Source organism: Suillus discolor (genome assembly GCF_016758755.1).
Source record: "Suillus discolor strain FC423 chromosome Unknown F5147scaffold_31, whole genome shotgun sequence".
Classification (NCBI taxonomy): domain Eukaryota; kingdom Fungi; phylum Basidiomycota; class Agaricomycetes; order Boletales; family Suillaceae; genus Suillus; species Suillus discolor.
The window spans coordinates 403,421-420,493 of NW_024541278.1; the positions used below are offsets into that span (position 1 = coordinate 403,421).

General features: G+C 47.1%; 6 protein-coding genes across 6 annotated transcripts; 2 read left to right on the plus strand and 4 right to left on the minus strand.

Moving 5' to 3' along the window:
* Positions 1-2,124: 2,124 nt before the first annotated feature.
* F5147DRAFT_802699 (uncharacterized protein) lies at positions 2,125-3,016 on the plus strand (the record flags this gene model as incomplete). Its single annotated transcript, XM_041443307.1, has 4 exons — positions 2,125-2,288; positions 2,340-2,478; positions 2,533-2,727; positions 2,786-3,016. Coding segments are annotated over 4 exons (666 nt in total), but the record flags the coding sequence as incomplete, so codon positions are not given.
* Positions 3,017-6,778: 3,762 nt separating this feature from the next.
* On the minus strand, positions 6,779-7,033 carry F5147DRAFT_539552 (uncharacterized protein; the record flags this gene model as incomplete). The annotated part of the gene is made up of 1 exon (XM_041430211.1): positions 6,779-7,033. A coding segment is annotated over one exon (255 nt), but the record flags the coding sequence as incomplete, so codon positions are not given.
* Positions 7,034-7,942: 909 nt separating this feature from the next.
* Positions 7,943-10,288, plus strand: F5147DRAFT_774333 (uncharacterized protein; the record flags this gene model as incomplete). The annotated part of the gene is made up of 4 exons (XM_041441595.1): positions 7,943-8,239; positions 8,292-8,523; positions 8,554-8,576; positions 8,627-10,288. The coding sequence occupies 4 exons, from the start codon at positions 7,943-7,945 to the stop codon at positions 10,286-10,288; spliced, it is 2,214 nt and encodes a 737-aa protein (XP_041292315.1).
* A 1,964-nt stretch (positions 10,289-12,252) lies between these two features.
* Positions 12,253-13,247, minus strand: F5147DRAFT_774335 (uncharacterized protein; the record flags this gene model as incomplete). The annotated part of the gene is made up of 5 exons (XM_041441596.1): positions 12,253-12,426; positions 12,459-12,921; positions 12,974-13,050; positions 13,103-13,161; positions 13,214-13,247. 5 exons carry the CDS (start codon positions 13,245-13,247, stop codon positions 12,253-12,255), a joined length of 807 nt encoding a protein of 268 aa, XP_041292316.1.
* Positions 13,248-14,485: 1,238 nt separating this feature from the next.
* Positions 14,486-14,839, minus strand: F5147DRAFT_577773 (uncharacterized protein; the record flags this gene model as incomplete). Its single annotated transcript, XM_041431413.1, has 1 exon — positions 14,486-14,839. The coding sequence occupies one exon, from the start codon at positions 14,837-14,839 to the stop codon at positions 14,486-14,488; it is 354 nt and encodes a 117-aa protein (XP_041292317.1).
* A 25-nt stretch (positions 14,840-14,864) lies between these two features.
* On the minus strand, positions 14,865-15,113 carry F5147DRAFT_533958 (uncharacterized protein; the record flags this gene model as incomplete). The annotated part of the gene is made up of 1 exon (XM_041430126.1): positions 14,865-15,113. A coding segment is annotated over one exon (249 nt), but the record flags the coding sequence as incomplete, so codon positions are not given.
* Between the last annotated feature and the right edge of the window lie 1,960 nt (positions 15,114-17,073).

Here is a 17,073-nt window from a genome sequence, read left to right on the forward strand (position 1 = left end):
AGATCGTTTTCACAATGCCTGATGGTTCAGAGCGCAAGAAGCAAGTCCTATCCATGGATGTTGCAAACGAAGTTTTAAAGAGTTTTCCAGAATGAATCATGATCGCAAAAGTATGTGACTTGATTTCTTGATTTTCAGATTATGACGTGATTTGCGCAGGTCGATGGTGATATAAGGAACTTCGTGCAAATTGCACCTTGTGATTAATTATTGTAGGCAAGAGGGTCTTCTGGCATTTGTCTGCACATGCATATGTTTGGTGAAGCTGCTGAGTTCTAGCATCCAGGCATCCAGTAGGTACAGTCAATTTAATCCATGCATGAGCTATCCTTACGCCTTGACAGTAGCCCTTGCACGTCTATGATGGTCCTGGGCGCTTGCTGGCTTCCAGCTCTCCATCCAATCGGTTACCATTGCCAATGTACCCATTGTTGATGCCTCTGCTCCACCTCTATATTCGGCCAAGAATCTCAATCCAAGTAGCACCAGTCCATCCTATCATTCAACAGCACTCGCCTCCCCCACACCAGCTCACAGATAGTACTTCATGTTCTTGAATGTCCATTGCTAGACAAAACCAAGCAGGCGTCAACAGTTAGCAAAGGGTGAGGTGCATCTGCTACTGCCGAAGGTCTCTGTGTGAGACATCGATGATTACCTCGACCTCTCATGACCGACTCTTGCTAGTGCCAATCTCGTACAACCAGTATACGTGCAGATGTTATCGAATGAACTACTCTGAAATACATTCCACATCTTCACATTGCAACGGGTGCTCCCGCAAACGACGATTATTTGGTACTGCACGTACAGTAGTGCCAGTGCTAGTCAACCTATCTCACCATTCGAGCCACCTTGCCATTGCCACTTTATGCGTCGTTTCGAATCACGATCCAATTGGATTTTCTATAGCATCTGACTGCCGTGACGGACCTGTTTCCCCTTGAGTCTTTGCCTCGGCAGCATCGCGCAACATCAAACTCAGCCCATGTAAGCTTTCACTAGCACAAAATGCCGAACCCTCGCTAATCTTCGCTTAGAACTTCTCATGATTTAATGGCCCTATAACATTGCTGCGCACTGCTACTTGCCAGTGTTATATTTTGGTACGCATTTACTTTCCAGGAACGTTATGAGAGAATTAGGTATTTACAGAAAGCTTTGGCCTAAATGGTTTCAATCTTTGTTTCCCTGTCTATTTTTAGTAGTTTCAAAAGAAGTGTCGCCACTTACAGCTACTTTGTGCAGTTTTGTAGGAGTCCGGCTGCCACGTCTGCTGTTATTGCCGACTACGCTTAAACTGTCTAGTTGGAGCGAGCATCCAGCACTCAGCCAGCAGCCAACCAGTATATAAGAGCATGATGGTCAAGTTCCTTTCCCTCGTCTTGCGGCACCCCTTCCACTGCACACATTTCTTGTCTGTGTGGCGGCTACATTCAATTTCGATTTCAAACCCATTTTTATCTTACTTCTCTTTCTCCGAGTCGATGTTGCAAGCTGATGGCAGCATGCTGCATGCCAGAACGCCACCTGTTGAGGACCGAGAGGACGACGACGGCCTTCCAAGTCAGCAGGGTCCAGAATCATTACAAACCTTGCCGCAGTCAACGTTTCTGCAGGCTCGCCAAAGACGGAAAATTGCCGAATTGGAGGGGAAGATAGAGGTTCTCAAATCTGGGCAGGCAGTGAAAGAAAGGCATGCCCATCATTTCGTGCGTTGGGCAGATCTTGCTCACTATTTTTCAGGCAAACAAATTACTTCCTGGCTCAAGGCAGAGGCCTTAAATGTGTCGTTGTTTTGTTTGATACCGTTGAAGATCTTGTCGCTGAAAACGACAGAAGATACGATGATAATGACGAGGATGCCACTTTTGAGTAAGTTTTCTCGCCATTGATTGTCACGGTGAGCGTACTCATGGGTTATTTATTTATGTAGTCAAGATTGATTAGAGTCAGGGTACAGTATTCTAATGAGGACCTTGCCATGGTTTCTCAAGAAAACCTCAGATATGGAGCACGACAATCACATGCACATGTTAAAACTGGTGGGTTTTGCTGCTGTCAATGATTGGCTTTATCATGTTGAATTTTTGTTAGCTGAGGCAGGGGGCAGATGGTGCTTGAGGGGACGATACCTCAAAACTCAAGACTCTTGTTTTGGATTGGGTCAATTGTGAATTTAGGCCCAACCCTCTGATCGACGTCGACGATAAACATTCCCATGGATTTACCAGTGATGCATGTGGAAAGTTACTTTGTCCGGCTGAACTTGATTGGAATGATCCTGTGTACTAAGTGTAGGGCACTCAGCATCCTGAGCAACGCTGACTGTTTCTCAGTGTTAGGGCAGGGATTCGAGACCACTCTGATGGTCACATTGTGACGGATCTCTCTTTCCTGGTGTTTCTTTATGACAAGTACGTTGCTGATCCGGAAAATCCGGAGGAAGGCTTTTTCAAGGGGAAAATCCTGCTGCAGGTTTGTCACACCTGACTCGGAGTCACTCAACAATGAACTCACTATCATTCATAGGGCTATAAAGCCGTGTTCACGTCACCCTCTTCAGCGAAGGACATGGAGGGTGATGGTGACGGTGCTGATGTCATTCAGAATAACAGGCGCGCTAACAAGGCAGTGCTTGCTGGAATCAAAGTCAAGAAACATGTGGCCCAGATTATGAAGATGGAGAAAGTCACACCTCGCTCGATAGCATACATCGCTTGTCAAGTAAGTTATCACGACAATATATATTCTGATTAATAATAAATGATTTATACCCTGGCAGGTGCGATTTTCCCTTTCTTCTGTCACATCATGGTGGTCTGTCGATGGTGACTTCGATTATATACAGTTCTGGCAGACTATCATAGATTCCTTCGAGAGATCCCCTGGTCGAGAAGCGCAGCATAGGGTCGACAAACTTCTCGAATGGTGGACCAGGTGTGACATCTAATATACCCTGAACAAACCTCGACTGATCTCATGTTGTTCAGGAAGGTTTTTGGAAGAAGTCGCCGTGAAGACCTTACCAATGTGGTGAAGGCCAGGATGTCTGTGAATGCTCTCGCAAGGCAAAGGGCACAAATTGACAATGCTACCTTTGATTCGAATTAATGATCTATTATTATGATATAATGTTTTCAGTGACACCTAGCTTTCTGATTGTGATAGTTTACTATTAATGCCATGAATTGGTTATACCTGTCTAGTGCGAAATGTAATGTGCTGGCTATACTGCAATACCGACGGACGTCTGTAATTATTGAGAATGATCTCCAAAGAATGATTTGAGCTCCAGTCCCAGGATTCGTGGGTTTGTGTGTATCATGTTGAATCTAGGAAAGCTAGGCGATCACTGTAATCTCTAGATTTTTTGGCCGTGCTGCCCACCACTGTACACAACTCATGAACTTGCAAAATGAAAGTGATTGAGAGACATGTCAAATTCAAAGTCACGCCGAGGATACTTGAGATAGTAGGTTTGATTTCAATTGCTTGTGAGCCGCCCATAATTCCTTCTGTATTGAACGTTAAGGTGAGTACCGGAGTTGTGCATGAGCCCCCAGCACCGAGTTCAAGGGAGAGGTGCGTCGCTGCAATGATACGACGTCCGCGCGCAGCCACGACTTTGACTGGATGCTTGACCCAGTAGATATGAGGGACATCGGATCACAAGGCGGGCACCGAGATGATGCATGAACCCTCGGTACCGAGTTAGAGGGAGAGGTGCGTCGCTGCAATGATACGACGTCCGCGCGCAGCCACGACTTTGACTGGATGCTTGACCCAGTAGATATGAGGGACATCGGATCACAAGGCGGGCACCGAGATGATGCATGAACCCTCGGTACCGAGTTAGAGGGAGAGGTGCATCACTGCAATGATACAACGTCCGTGCGCAGCCATGACTTTGCCTGGATGCATGAACCAATAATATATGGGGGATGTCGAATGGTAAGACGGGCACCGAGGTGATGCATGAGCCCTGAGCACTGAGTTAGAGGGAGAGGTGTGTCGCTGCAACGATACAGTGTCCGAGTTACAGTCTAACTTCTCATGATGCAGTTGCAACTGATATATAGTTGTCAGCCATTAGATGCACAAAGAACATCTGAAAACCCAAAATCCAGAAACAACCCTTTGAGGCGCCTTCTGGGAGCCAAATATAGCTAGCGTCGGCTCATGCGCCTTTTCAGTCGTTATTGCAGTTAAGTTGACTCGGCTCCTTGCAATCACATTTTGTGACCACAAAAAATGTGCGAGAAACAGTGAATATTATATTGTAAAACTACTTAGAGACAGATGTAGATAATCTCATTGCAGATATGATAATCTGCTAGCAATAGAAACAGATGCGCATGTAATCTACATTCCCAAGTCTGCCTGTCCACAAGTGATGATACGATTGCACAAAGACTCATACTGTTCCCTCAATGCATCATCAAGTCATATCTCATCGATCAGCATCATGATCAAGTTGTAGGTATCATAAAACTGATCAGCGGATGCTTCGATGTTTTCATACATGCCTTCACGAAACACCTTGAGGGTGTTGTGAACTGCAGCCCCTGCGAGACCAAATACACAGTCAAGTTTTTCTAGATCGATGTCGTGATATAGGCCTTCTTGCCATATCACATCTACGATCATATCAATGAGATACTCGGCCTCGAAAAAATGCATGACCTCGACTCCGTCAACCTGTCAGTACAATGATGAGTGTTCAAATGGTCTACATGATGAGATGCTCACGATTTCGACTTTATGAAGGAATTTGAGCCCAGGAAAGGTGAGCCTTGACTGCGATGGCCCTCTCCATGGGCGAGAGGCGCAGATGGAGCGCGTTTTGAATGTTATGCGTGGCGTACGATTTGAAAAGCCTTCGTGTGCATGACATTGACATCACCATTTCTTCCTGTACCTTTGGTGTCTTGAATGTCTCGTATGGAACTACGGAAAGATGTCAATGATGTCCTTGATACAATTATGACTCACCATCTCCGACAATGCTGATTCTTGCGTCGCGCAAGGCACTCTCGATGTGCTTATCCCGTTGCTTGCGTGTTGACGAAACGCCCTCTGTTCGCAGCATTTTGCGATGGAGAAGTGTTTTTGCTTCAGCCTTGATTGCCTTTATCTCCACCTTTTTTAGCTTGACCGGGGTGGGTGTCAGGATTGGGGCTGGAGTGGCTGGGGCAGGAGCAGCCATGGAAGATGGGATAGCTGGTGGTGCTGGCTCGGGTGCTGGTGTGGGAGGGAGGTGGCGCTCAATAGCCCATGATCGACCAACCAAATGTGCCGTCTGCAACTCCTAGTAAAGTAGTCAGTATTAGCACTAAAACAAAAGAGAAAATGTACATGTATCACCCCATGGGTGAATTCCCCCCACTCTACCTCTCGCTCACGGGGCAACATCACACTCACCACTGCTGGTGCTGGCACTGGCACTGGCACTGGCCCTGGCCCTGGCCCTGGCACTGGCCCTGGCACTGGCCCTGGCACTGGCCCTGGCCCTGGCCTGCCTGGTGCTGGTGCTGGTGCTGCGGCACTTCTGAGATCCCACCTCATATAGCGTGGCACGCCAGAGCCTCTGAATGGAAAAAATTCGTCGTATTGAGGCTCGTGAAAGAAGTTGGAGAAATCATTGGGGTCCTGCTGCTCATCAGGGAAGACATCAGGTTGAGGCTGCTGTGGGTAGAAGTCGTGTTGCTGATGCTGTTGAGGCTGCGGGGGGTAATTGTTGGGTTCCGGAGGGTCATAGTCGTGTTGGGGCGCGTAAAGGTCGGGCTGCAGGGGGTAATCCTGAGGCTGTGGGGGATAATCCTGAGGCTGTGGGGGATAATCATGATGCTGCTGGGGGTAATCGTGATGCTGCAGGGGGTAATCGTGAGGCGGGGAGTGATGCTGCGGGGGGTAATTGTGAGGTGGGGGGTAATTGTGAGGCGGGGAGTGATGCTGTGGGGGGTAATTGTGAGGCTGTTAGGGGTAATTGTGAGGCTGCGGGGGGTTATGGTTGTGAGGCTGAGGGTAGTGAGGGGATTGGAAGTGACTGTGGCCTGCGTGTGCAGCCATCAATGTAGAAGATGTGTGGTGGAGATGTTCAGGGGTTTCTGGCCGATCTTCAGGGAGACCAAGTTGAGTCGCAATATCGTGACCAGATGCATTGACATTGGAGTTTTTCTTGGGTCGTGGTGGTTCCTAAGCAATCGTGTTAGCGTCTTTATTAAATAGAATATAAACACTTACTTTTTCTTGTTAGATGTGCGTCGTGCTTGTTGGGTCAGCTTTCATGGGGGCATGGATTGAGAATGGCCATCCTGGCATCTGTATGCATAATAAATTGACTAACCAGATTGAAATCACGCGTAAACAAAGGGTGCTCAAACAAGTATATAGATCGGAAATGATGTACACAAAACATACAAAAGAAAGCAACAACAGGTCATAGGGTTGGTCATTTGATCTGGGAATTCAATTGAAAGATGTAACAAGACAGCAGTACTGCACATGTGTCATCAATAAATTGATAAACAAGGTAAATGGAAATAGGGTCTCGCACACTTCCGATTCGTCGATAAGGTGTTCCTCATTCATCCGGCTGGTAGACGAGGCTATCATCAGACCCCGCATCACTGTGGGAGTCCGATGGCTCTGTATCGCTGCTGTTTGGAAAAGGGGCGGCACGCTTCTCTGCATGAGTCAAGAATTGGTCATACTGCTCGCTGGCAATGTCATATTGGTCCAGGTCTTCCAAAAAGACTGCCTCAAGGTAGTCTTTATCATCTTCCAATGCCGGGAGCCCCCGGGTGGTGATGAAGCCCCTGAATATCTCCATTTCTGTCTCCGCCATCTTGAATTCACCTTCTTGCTCTCGCTTGAGAGATTTCAGGAAAGACTTTTCTCTCCTGTTACGTTCGAGCCGCCAGGTAGTATGCATGAGCTGGTGTCGTAGGTCTTCCTTAGTGGCCTGTTTAAGTCGAACAGCCTTGCAGAAGGAATCATTGGACATGAGAGATAAACCTCTCTGGAGAAGTTCCCTACCCTACATATCTTATCAATAAATATTTATTAAATTAGAAGTAAAATATCCCTACCTTGCGCAAGTCTTGGAGGTTGAAAGGTCCATACGAGCCATTGAGAATTTGCTTCTTTGCAAACTGGACCTCATAGGGGGGGGGGCCTGATGAACAATGCGTGGCCTATACTTGGCACACAATTGTTCGCGGAAGCAAGACATACGGTCTCGCTTGGTAAGAGGGCCTACTAAGGGGAAGTTGTTGCTGCTGCCACTGCTGCTGCTGCGGTTGTGGCTACGTTGAGCTAGTTTCTCCTTGACATTGGAACAGTATCGAATGTTCAGAGCCCAAGGTAGAGATGACACTGGATGAGGTGAATGATTTGTGATGGGGCGGCAACTTGGAACCAGTCTGAGCGAAAGGAGGTGAGGAGAGGTTGATCCGAGTTGAGCCTGTAGTCTCACAATCGGACAGAGGAGGTGTGGAATGCTCAGTACGAGCGTCCATATTGATGCTGGTAATGTCAATAACCTGGCTAATATAGATAGGCAATACATACCTTGTTTTCTAGCTAATCTGCGGAGGGGGGGGGGGTTACAATGTGATCCGGGAGTGAGTGCCAACAGCAGAGTTTGAAGGACTTGCAGGTGTCTTTCTGTGCAGTCAATCTGTGTCAATACTGTCAGTGCCGTGCAAGTATAGCGCTGACATGCAAGCCAATCATCCCACTGTATCGTCCAATCCTCAGCGAGGACAATCTGGGCAATTTGTTCTTGATACCAATTTATAAGGTTTATTTCTTCAGGTTGAAGTACTCACTTTAGTGGTGCTTGAATCAACTGGCAGGTCATCGTCTGTGAAATGCCCCCAGTGTTCAATCGATCTACCTTCCAACGAGGCAGTATTAGAACACTTGCAGCAAGAAAATGGTTGCTGGCCTGAAGCACAAGATTGTCATATTCCTGTCCCACCCGCATTCCTTCAATCTACCAAGGAAGCAGGCAAAGACCAAATCTTGGGACAGTACCACCCATCATCTGGTTATATATTCGGAAAGGCGCCAAATATCCTCGAGGCCATGGAAAGTGACCAGTTTGCTTACCGGTGACATCACACTCCATTTTACCCCTTTCAAGACCAAGCAGAATTTGAACTGGGAAAATTCCTCTGTGAACGCTTCACACAAAGTGATATTGACTGGTTTCTCAAGCTTGAATGGGTTTGTGTGGTGTGAAGTTCCTCTATGCGCACATAGAACTAACTTCCAGAACACAGGTACACCAAGCTAAACCATTGTTCGGTTCCAAAGACAAGCTACTTGCATGGATGGCCTCTCTTCCCACTGGACCAAAATGGCATTCAACGACGCTCGAAATAACAGGATACCCAACCGTTCAACCGATACAGCTCATCTGGCGCAATGGCCTAGATGTGGTAGAAGATCTCTTTGCTAACCCAATCTTCGCAAACCACATGACATATGACCCACACATTGTGGTTGATGGAGGTGAGTGCGAGTATAGTGAATATTTTACAGCGAAACAAGCATTCGAGATTCAGGTAAATTTCTATGCACTTATTTGTAGTCATTGATCGATGCTTTCGTACAGGACCAGCTTCCCATAGGTGCTACCATAGTTCCAATAATCGTTGCATCTGACAAAATGCCCATGACGTGGCACACTGGAGGGCTCGAAATGCACCCTATCTTTGTCTCGCTCGCTAACATCCAGTCTGACGTGCAGATGAGAGCAACAAGCCACACTTGGCGATGTGTTGGCTTCATGCTGATTCCAAAATTTTCTGACGTCCATACTGACTACCAAACTATTCTGAGTCAACGGTTATTCCACAAGTGCATGGATATCATCTTCGCAGATGCTAAGGTCGCAGCTATGGCAGGCAAGTTTATGCCCGATCCATCTGGCCATGTACGACACTGCTTCACACCTTTGGCTGCTTACACCGCAGATTTACCAAAACAACAAGCTATAGCATGTGTCTCAAAGGTCGCCTCTCCTGTCACGTTGGCCACATCTCAATCCTTTGGCGACAGTCATCGCCACATGCCATGCACGAAAGAACACACCCTTTCAGTGATATATGACATCTGTCAATGCATTGATCCATGGAGGTTGCGAGAGTTTCAGGAGGAAGCCAAGGCTCACTTGCTAAGTGGTGTTCACCAACCATTTTGGCGGAATTGGCGGTTCACAGATCCTGCTTGCTTCTTAGCAGGGGAAATTCTCCATACCTGCCATAAATTCTTCTTCGATCACCCATTCAAGTGGTCGAAAGAACTGGTGGGTAAGGACGAGCTCGATGCCCAATTCCAAAGCCACCATAAGCGAGTAGGAACGCGCCATTTTTCATCTGGAGTATGTCAGATGAAACAAATGACTGGCTGGGAACACCGGGACTTGCAATGCACCTTGGTACCTTCCATTGCCGGGGTCGTGCCTCCCCCGTTCATTCACGCAATTCACGCTTTGATCGACTTTATTTATAAGGCCCAAAGCCCTGTTTACACTGATAGCTCCATTGATTCCATGGTTGCGTCTCTCAGAGAGTTCCATGATCATAAGCAAGCAGTCTTAGATGCAGGAGCTAGACAAGGCACCAAAGGAATGATCGACAACTTCCTTATCCCAAAACTCGAGCTTTTGCAGAGTTTTGCTGCATTCACCAAGGATATAGGCACCCTCATCCAATGGACTGCAGATGTCACCAAGCGCCTTCTCATCACTCATTGCAAGCTTCCTTTTGACAGGACATCTCGCCAGTCATGCACCTTTACAGAGCAGATTGTTGATATTCTCAACTGCGAGGAATCAATGCAGCGATTTAAGTTGTACCTCTTCCTGCGGATGCACGACACCCCCCTCACCAATGCCATAGTCACAGAAGAGCAAGAAATTACTGAAACCGACCCTGCTCTTGCATGGATTGCCCGCATCACACCTGGTGATCCAAATCAGTGGTGTTTTGTTGGACCTCATCCGGTTCGAAACCATTTTCTGAAGGGTATACTGTCTTCCACTGCGACGACTGCATTCCACATTACCGTCACTCCTGATCGAGCCAAAATGTCTGTCAATGACATCAGGAAACCTGCATTTTCCCTGATTGACCTGCATGGTCTGACAGCCATAATAAGCTGCCTACCTCAGAGTATGACATATCATATGTCTGACATCAGACCAGGCAGATCATTCAGGAAAAACACACATATATTCCATCAGAACACCAATACCAACAGACCTATCATATAATCATTGAGTCCTGACTCTATACCATCAGATAATACAGGCTATCTGTTCATTAGAATGTCAATACTAACAGCCTAATCAGTGCAATCAGGTGCCAATACAGTAAAATTCCTAGATGGACAGGCAGAGCAGTGTCATTTGTCCACCCAACCAGCAGTAATAGTAGATACATCAGATGGCATAGGCAAGACAGACACTATACCTGGCAGAATATCAGTACCTGCAGACTGATCATATTGCCATTGAGGCTAAAACACATTATTGCAGACAGTACAATATATCTGTTCCTCAGACAGTCCTGATTGCAGCTCAATCAGAGGGATTAGATCTACATAAGGTCATGTTTCCCTGTCCTCAGTAGCACAGACCATATGCCCCCCCAGACTACTATTAGTTTCAGGAATACTAGACAAAACAGCAGTAAGCAACATCAGGTTCTCATATTGGCAAAGAGAATAGTAGACAATCTGAGTGAAAGTTCATATTGGCAATTCACACTGTAAAAAAAACACAGCTGTTGGGAGTTGAACTTGGTGACAGTACCAGTAACACCTTCAATGATGGATCAACCATTCAACCAAAGTCACACAATTTGGAGTTGGACAATTCGTACCACATAGTACTACTAGTAGTAAGCCTGACAGACTGAAGCAGTACACTGTTGGACAATGGAAAAAAATGTGTACAGTATGAAAACACGTAATGGTACTAGTACATATCATGATGAAAACAAACATTATCACTGAAACTTGAACGAATCATGATCAAACATGATGTAACTAGTATTAATGGTGTCTCCCTCGCTTGTTGGAGCTTCCAGATGGGACGTACTTGGCATCATCGACCTCGTTGATGGTGCACTTCAGGAAGTTCCCGTGCCACTTGCGATATCTCCTGAATCCCGTTTGCTTGGCGGCTGTCTCCAAGCCGTCAACGCAAGCGCCCCAAGCAATCACTGTGCCCAGAAGAGTGTATCCTCTGAGGTTTTGGATTAAGGCGCTGAAAAAAACTGTGTGAATTTCTAAAGTCATTGACAGATTGATGGTACTTACTTGAGAGGGTCGCCACTACTTGGAGGATGTTCACCCTCCAGATGCTGGACTGTTGAGTCGCGAACTCTTTCCAGGGTACACTTGAATAGATGCTGGACATGTTGAAGTCCAGCATTGTCTTGCTGCAGGAAGAGTGCCTATTAGCATTGCATTAAATTAGTTAGAACTAGTTGCTAGTATCAAAAACATATACTACGTACCGCGGTGGCATAACATTGCGAACGATGGTTGGTTGTCTTCAACCGTCCATTAGGGGGGTGGAGCCAAGTCGTAACAGTTATCGTGAGGGGTTGCAGCCAAGTGTGCGAGCAAAACGAGATCCCATTACTGTTACGTCGACTGTAGGTCGGCGTGTGCGAACTAGGATAGGTCTTCTCAGCGACGACTCGAGTGAGTCTACTGAAGCTGAGCGTGGTCTGGCCTTGACGGAACGTCAAGGATTCCTCCGGCGATCTCGGTAAGACGGCGCTCGTCGAGATGCAGGGCTAGCGGATACGTGCTAAGTCGTATGGGAGCGACTCTGAAGTGCGGTCTCACACAAGGAAGCAGTTAAGCTAAGATGAGCAAGTTCTTGGTAGAACCTAGTAGATTAAAGTGAAGTTCAATCTACAACAATGTGCCTACTTATACATAAGGTATGTAGGTGTTCAGGCTCAGTCTGTAATCAATAGTATATCGTAAATCTATGATAGCCAGACATGAGGTTCAGATAAGATACATGAGGCTTAACCTCTGATCAAGCATGCTGCGCCAAGGGCAGCTGCGCATAGGTACAGGAAGCGCCAAGCGCTCCGGGTCTTCATACATGAGGCGCCAAGGGCGCTCCGGATCTTCATGAAGCGACATGCTGTATACATGCGCTGATCTAGGGTTACCATGAGGCGTACAGCCTCCATGGACCAGGTACAGGGCCGTCTAGGCCAGGGGCGGGGTCATAGCATCAGGCGGGGTCATAGCGCCATGAAGCGGAGTCATAGCGGTCCAGACCGCTGTTGTTCTAGGCGCAGGCGGCGCACCGCCGCGCGGGGAGTCTAGCAGAGCGGGGGCAGGCGTAGGGAGAGCTGGGGCTCTAGTAGGTGTTACAGATCCCTGTAACAATTACCACTTACACTTTCACTGACCTCTTTGATGTGCCCAACCTTCTTCTTGTCCAACTCCTGCTCGATTGCCCATTCATCACTTGGCAAAGCGTGTTTTTCTGCCTCGGCGATGTGGAAATGGGTGGCCCCCTCGACGTGGGGGTTTTTGTCTGCAAAAAGTTGTATCTTCGATTCTGCCAACTCTGAAGATTGGGAGAACAATACTTCAAAAGGCCATAGGGGATGGAACTCCGCATCTCTCATCTCGCGTTGAATTAGCATATCGGGGATGCCGAGATTACGCTTGTCTTCATCGTCCTCGTTATCTTCCCCCTTTTTGACCATTGTGTTCATGTGCATGCGGAGGGCAGTATGGAGTGCTGGTGGAAGTGGCAAAGATGATATGATGTTTCCCATTGTAGTGCGCAGAGGCGCTAGAATGGATTTGTGGACTGGAGTTGGCAGGTTGACAGAGAGTTTTTTGAGACATGGGATGTATGATGGTCTGGAGAAAGTGCTGGATCAGCTTAGACATGGCAGGTGGAGAGAAGGCTTACTTGCGAATGAGATTATTGTCGGATTCAATTGCATTCAGGATATAATGATAATCTTGCTCTGAAACATTGAAAAATACCTGGTACGGCAATCAGCCAGAGAAAGATAAGAATTGTGATGGCTTCTCATACCTCGTGTTTGGGTCCCTCGCCACCCTTCTGAATGGCGGCAATAATACGCTGACAAAGATCTGTAGAGCTTAGCAAAGAACTCCCATGGTATTTCAATCAGATATGACTCACCATCCTTTGACTCAAAAACTGGTGGCTTCAACATCTTTGGCTTCAACAGGAGGCAAGGTTCCTGCTCCAGACTTGAAACTGATTCCACTGAAGTCCCAGATTGGCTACTTATCAGCAAACTTGCTGAGGATGTGGAGTGTCGCTTGAATCTTCTAGTATTTTGGGAGGGCCCTTTGCCACCGGCATGTTTGAGTTGTCCAGGGAGCATGCTAATATTCGGCTGGGAATGCCATGCAGGACTATGCTCACAGAAAAAGCCTTGCCCATTTATTGGGCCTTGCTGTAACAGAGTAAGAGATTCAGAGGGCATAGCTTTGCATGCTTGTTGTGACATTCTCACCTTATAAGCAAAAGCGGCGGTGTCAACTGGGTTCTTAGCTTGAAACTGGAGTATCCAAGCCGGTGTTTGCCGCCGGGACCGTGGCTAGGGGTACCATAGTAGTAGGGCGAAGAAAAACCTAGTCATTGGGAAAGAGTGCTAGAGAAGGCCTGTCAGTGCATACTAGTTAGACTCAGAGAGCCCCAGAAATGACATCAAAAAAAGACACACAGCATTTCGGAAATACCATATAGTTGCAATGACCACGTACTAGCACATGAAACGATGATCACCACTGTTCAAGTTACTAAGTCAGTAGTACTGCAGAAAAAAACCTGAGAGACCTACCTAGTAGTACTAGTACTAGTAAGAGGAGCTGTGGTTGATATTAGGCATGGAGTGGAGATAGTACTGTTGCACATTCAAAATTCAAACCTACTATAAAGTCCGAGTCAGCGACAAAACTACTAGTAGTAGTAGTAGCAGTACTACTCACCTTCATTGCCATGGAGTTGAAATGATCTCCAGACTTGTATACTGTTACTGTTACATGGCACTGGCAGTGTAGCTAGATGTTGAATAAAATATTAATGGATCTCGGGCTCCTGCTACCACCAGCAGTGTTGATGAGAAGAGTCGTGGAGACTATCATTAGAGCACAGAAGCAATGATGGAAGTAGAGTGTCGAAGGAATGAAGTGCTAGACTTGGTGCTGAATTAATGAAGTACTGCTTGTACTGATCTGGCTGCAGTAAAATAACGGGCCATGGCTACTGGTAATTTCGTAACAGCTATGCGAGATCTGCAAGCTCTGAGGACAAGGTTGAGACACATAGTACACATTGTTGTGACAGAAGTGTATTGTCCTGAATTCGAAAGTGACTATATTCAATGGTTGAACATGAATGAGTATTAATACATGTTGTGCTACAAGTTGGAGGTTAAACTGCTAATCAATACGCAATTTCAAATGTGTGATAATCCGAATACTTGTTTATGTAAAACACTTCAAATGCCATCAAAGAATCCGAATGAGTGATATCACAAGGAAGTAAATGTGAACCATAAACGGGGATCAAGTGTGCTGGTCGCATGATGGTTTCTAGATGAACAACTGAAACGAGGCGTTCTCCACTGTCGGCGTCAAGTTCTGGCTCGACCATCCACATACCGGTTTCAGGGCATGGTCGATCGCCGATGGTCGAAAACCAGCGAATGAGTGCACAAGGATACAGCACACCTCGAAAGGTAAATGAAAATGATTTGTGCGACGTACAGACCCTGAAATCCTGGCAGGGTTGGATCATGCTCGACGAAAACACAATCATGGCAAGGACGACCACCACGCCAGTTAGGTGCAGCATGGAAGGTATGACACATCATACCATTAACTCTGCAAATATCACTAGCAGCGTGAAACGACGCAACTGTGGAATGGAAAATATCCACCTTGCCATCAAAGTTTGGGCATTGTGACACATCCATTTCATGCCCAGGTATAGCATGATCAGGATTGTGCTGATCATGCAGAAATCGGCGCACAAGGTCACGAAAATGAGGAATGCCAATATGTTTACCAATCGGCTGCAGCTGTTACGACTGGGATAGGTCGAGCTGTCTTAGTCCGAGTGGACTGAGATTCGGCGAGACAGACGTGGTTCTTCTCTTGAATGAGAGGTCAAAGGTTTCTGGCTAAGGCAAGTATCGGCGACTTCCTTAGAATAGTGGTTTCTTAGATAGCAAGGTTGGAGACCTTGCTAAAGGACTTGTTCCAGGTAGAACCCAGTAGATTAAAGTGAAGAACTACATGTGGTACGCTATGTGTCTATATAGTGAGAGTTCAAGCAGAGCTTGTAAATGCGTATCAAGATAGAAGGCGGACAGCCCGCTTGGTGGACGATAAGAGATAAGAGATAGTAACCATGGTGCGGACAGCCCGCTTTGATAAGAGATAACGGCTAAACATAGCGGCGGTTACTGGCACGGAAAGTCAGCTTGGCAATGATATGAGTAAGAGTCTGGAAAGTAATCGGTCGCTCATCAATAGCTGTGACAAGGGACCATTGTCCGGTAACAAAGGAGAAACTAAGAGAATGAATGTACCATAACATTACCCCCGTGTTATGGTCGATGGCACCAGCTTCGACGTCACTAGTTGTCCTGGTTTGCGTAGTAGATGGCGTCGGCGTCGGCATTGTGGAACTCTAAGTACTCCGGCTGTGCCAAGTACTCCCTATTGGCACACTCAAGATCTTCTTCTTCCTTCCTATCTTTCTCTGCTTCCCACGTGGCTAACGCGTCGTAGAAGCCTTCGTCAGTATAGACCAATGGGAATACTGGTTTGTTGGTGTCATAGGGGCAGTAAATGGAAAAGTGCCCGGGTTTCGCGTCGCCGCAGAAGCGACAGAAGTATAAGGGGCAGTTCTTGTGCTTATGACCAAGCTTCTTGCAGACTCGGCAAATGAAGTTGGCGTCAGCGATAGTGCCGACTATGTGTTTTAGCGAGGGGGATCTGATAGTGATGCTAGAGGAGGGAATTGCGGGGGGTTCTGTGGTGAGGTCGATGACCTCGCGCTTCTTTCCTTTGGACGATTTATTCTTGGTTATGCCGTGAACGACGGCTCTGTTGCGGAGCTTTCTTCTATAGATTTCATTGGGTGCTGGGACAGGTACTGGTGCAGTGCTCCCTCCAATCGAAGTTGGATCAGGTAGAACAGCAGCGGGATTGTGAGTAATAGGAGGCAACGGGCGGCCGACTTGGAAGGTGTTTCGATCAGCAACAGTCTGTATAATTTCCCTGCAGATAGTGCTAAAACCAAGAGGGAATGACTGAAGCGTAAGCGAGCGAATGCGCCGCTGGACGTGGTTGCAGGAGAGTCTGAGGGCATCGTTCTGAATCTGGGCGAATTCTTCTTCGAGGCGTTGAGTAGCTCTAATGATATGGATATAAGTGGCAGCGACTCCAGCTGGTACTGCTGGCTGGGCGTTGAGATAGGTCTCAATTTCGAGGGCGTGGGCAACGGATAGGATGGTGGTTTCGACGATGACGTCGTCTTCGATGCTGACAACGTTGTCAGCAAAGGGGGATTCGCTGAGGCTGATGGAGGAGACGTTGGATTCGGTAGGGGAGGCAATCTGTTGAGAAGACATGTTTGTTTGTATGGCAATGGGGACTGGTCAATTCAGTTCAACCTATGCCTCTTCTTATAGGCGGAAAGTAGGTCTTCGGCATTTTCCATGTTCTCCGCTGGAATCCATTCGTTACTTCCGGAAGAGTATCCTTTCCAGGATACGAGATAGCATCTTCGTTTACCCGTTCCCTTGTGACTTCTTCGACTTCGTATTCCTCTGATTGGTTGACTATATCTGGAGGTGGTTCTTTGTAGTTCGGTCCGTGAATCTCTGTCTCCTGATAGGAGGATAGTTCGGAAGCATGGAACGTGGGGTGAACCTTCCACTGTTCCGGAAGTTTCAGGGTGAACGTGATTGGTGATAAGACTGCGGTTATGGAGAACGGTCCGTGTCGTTTGGGCGCAAGCTT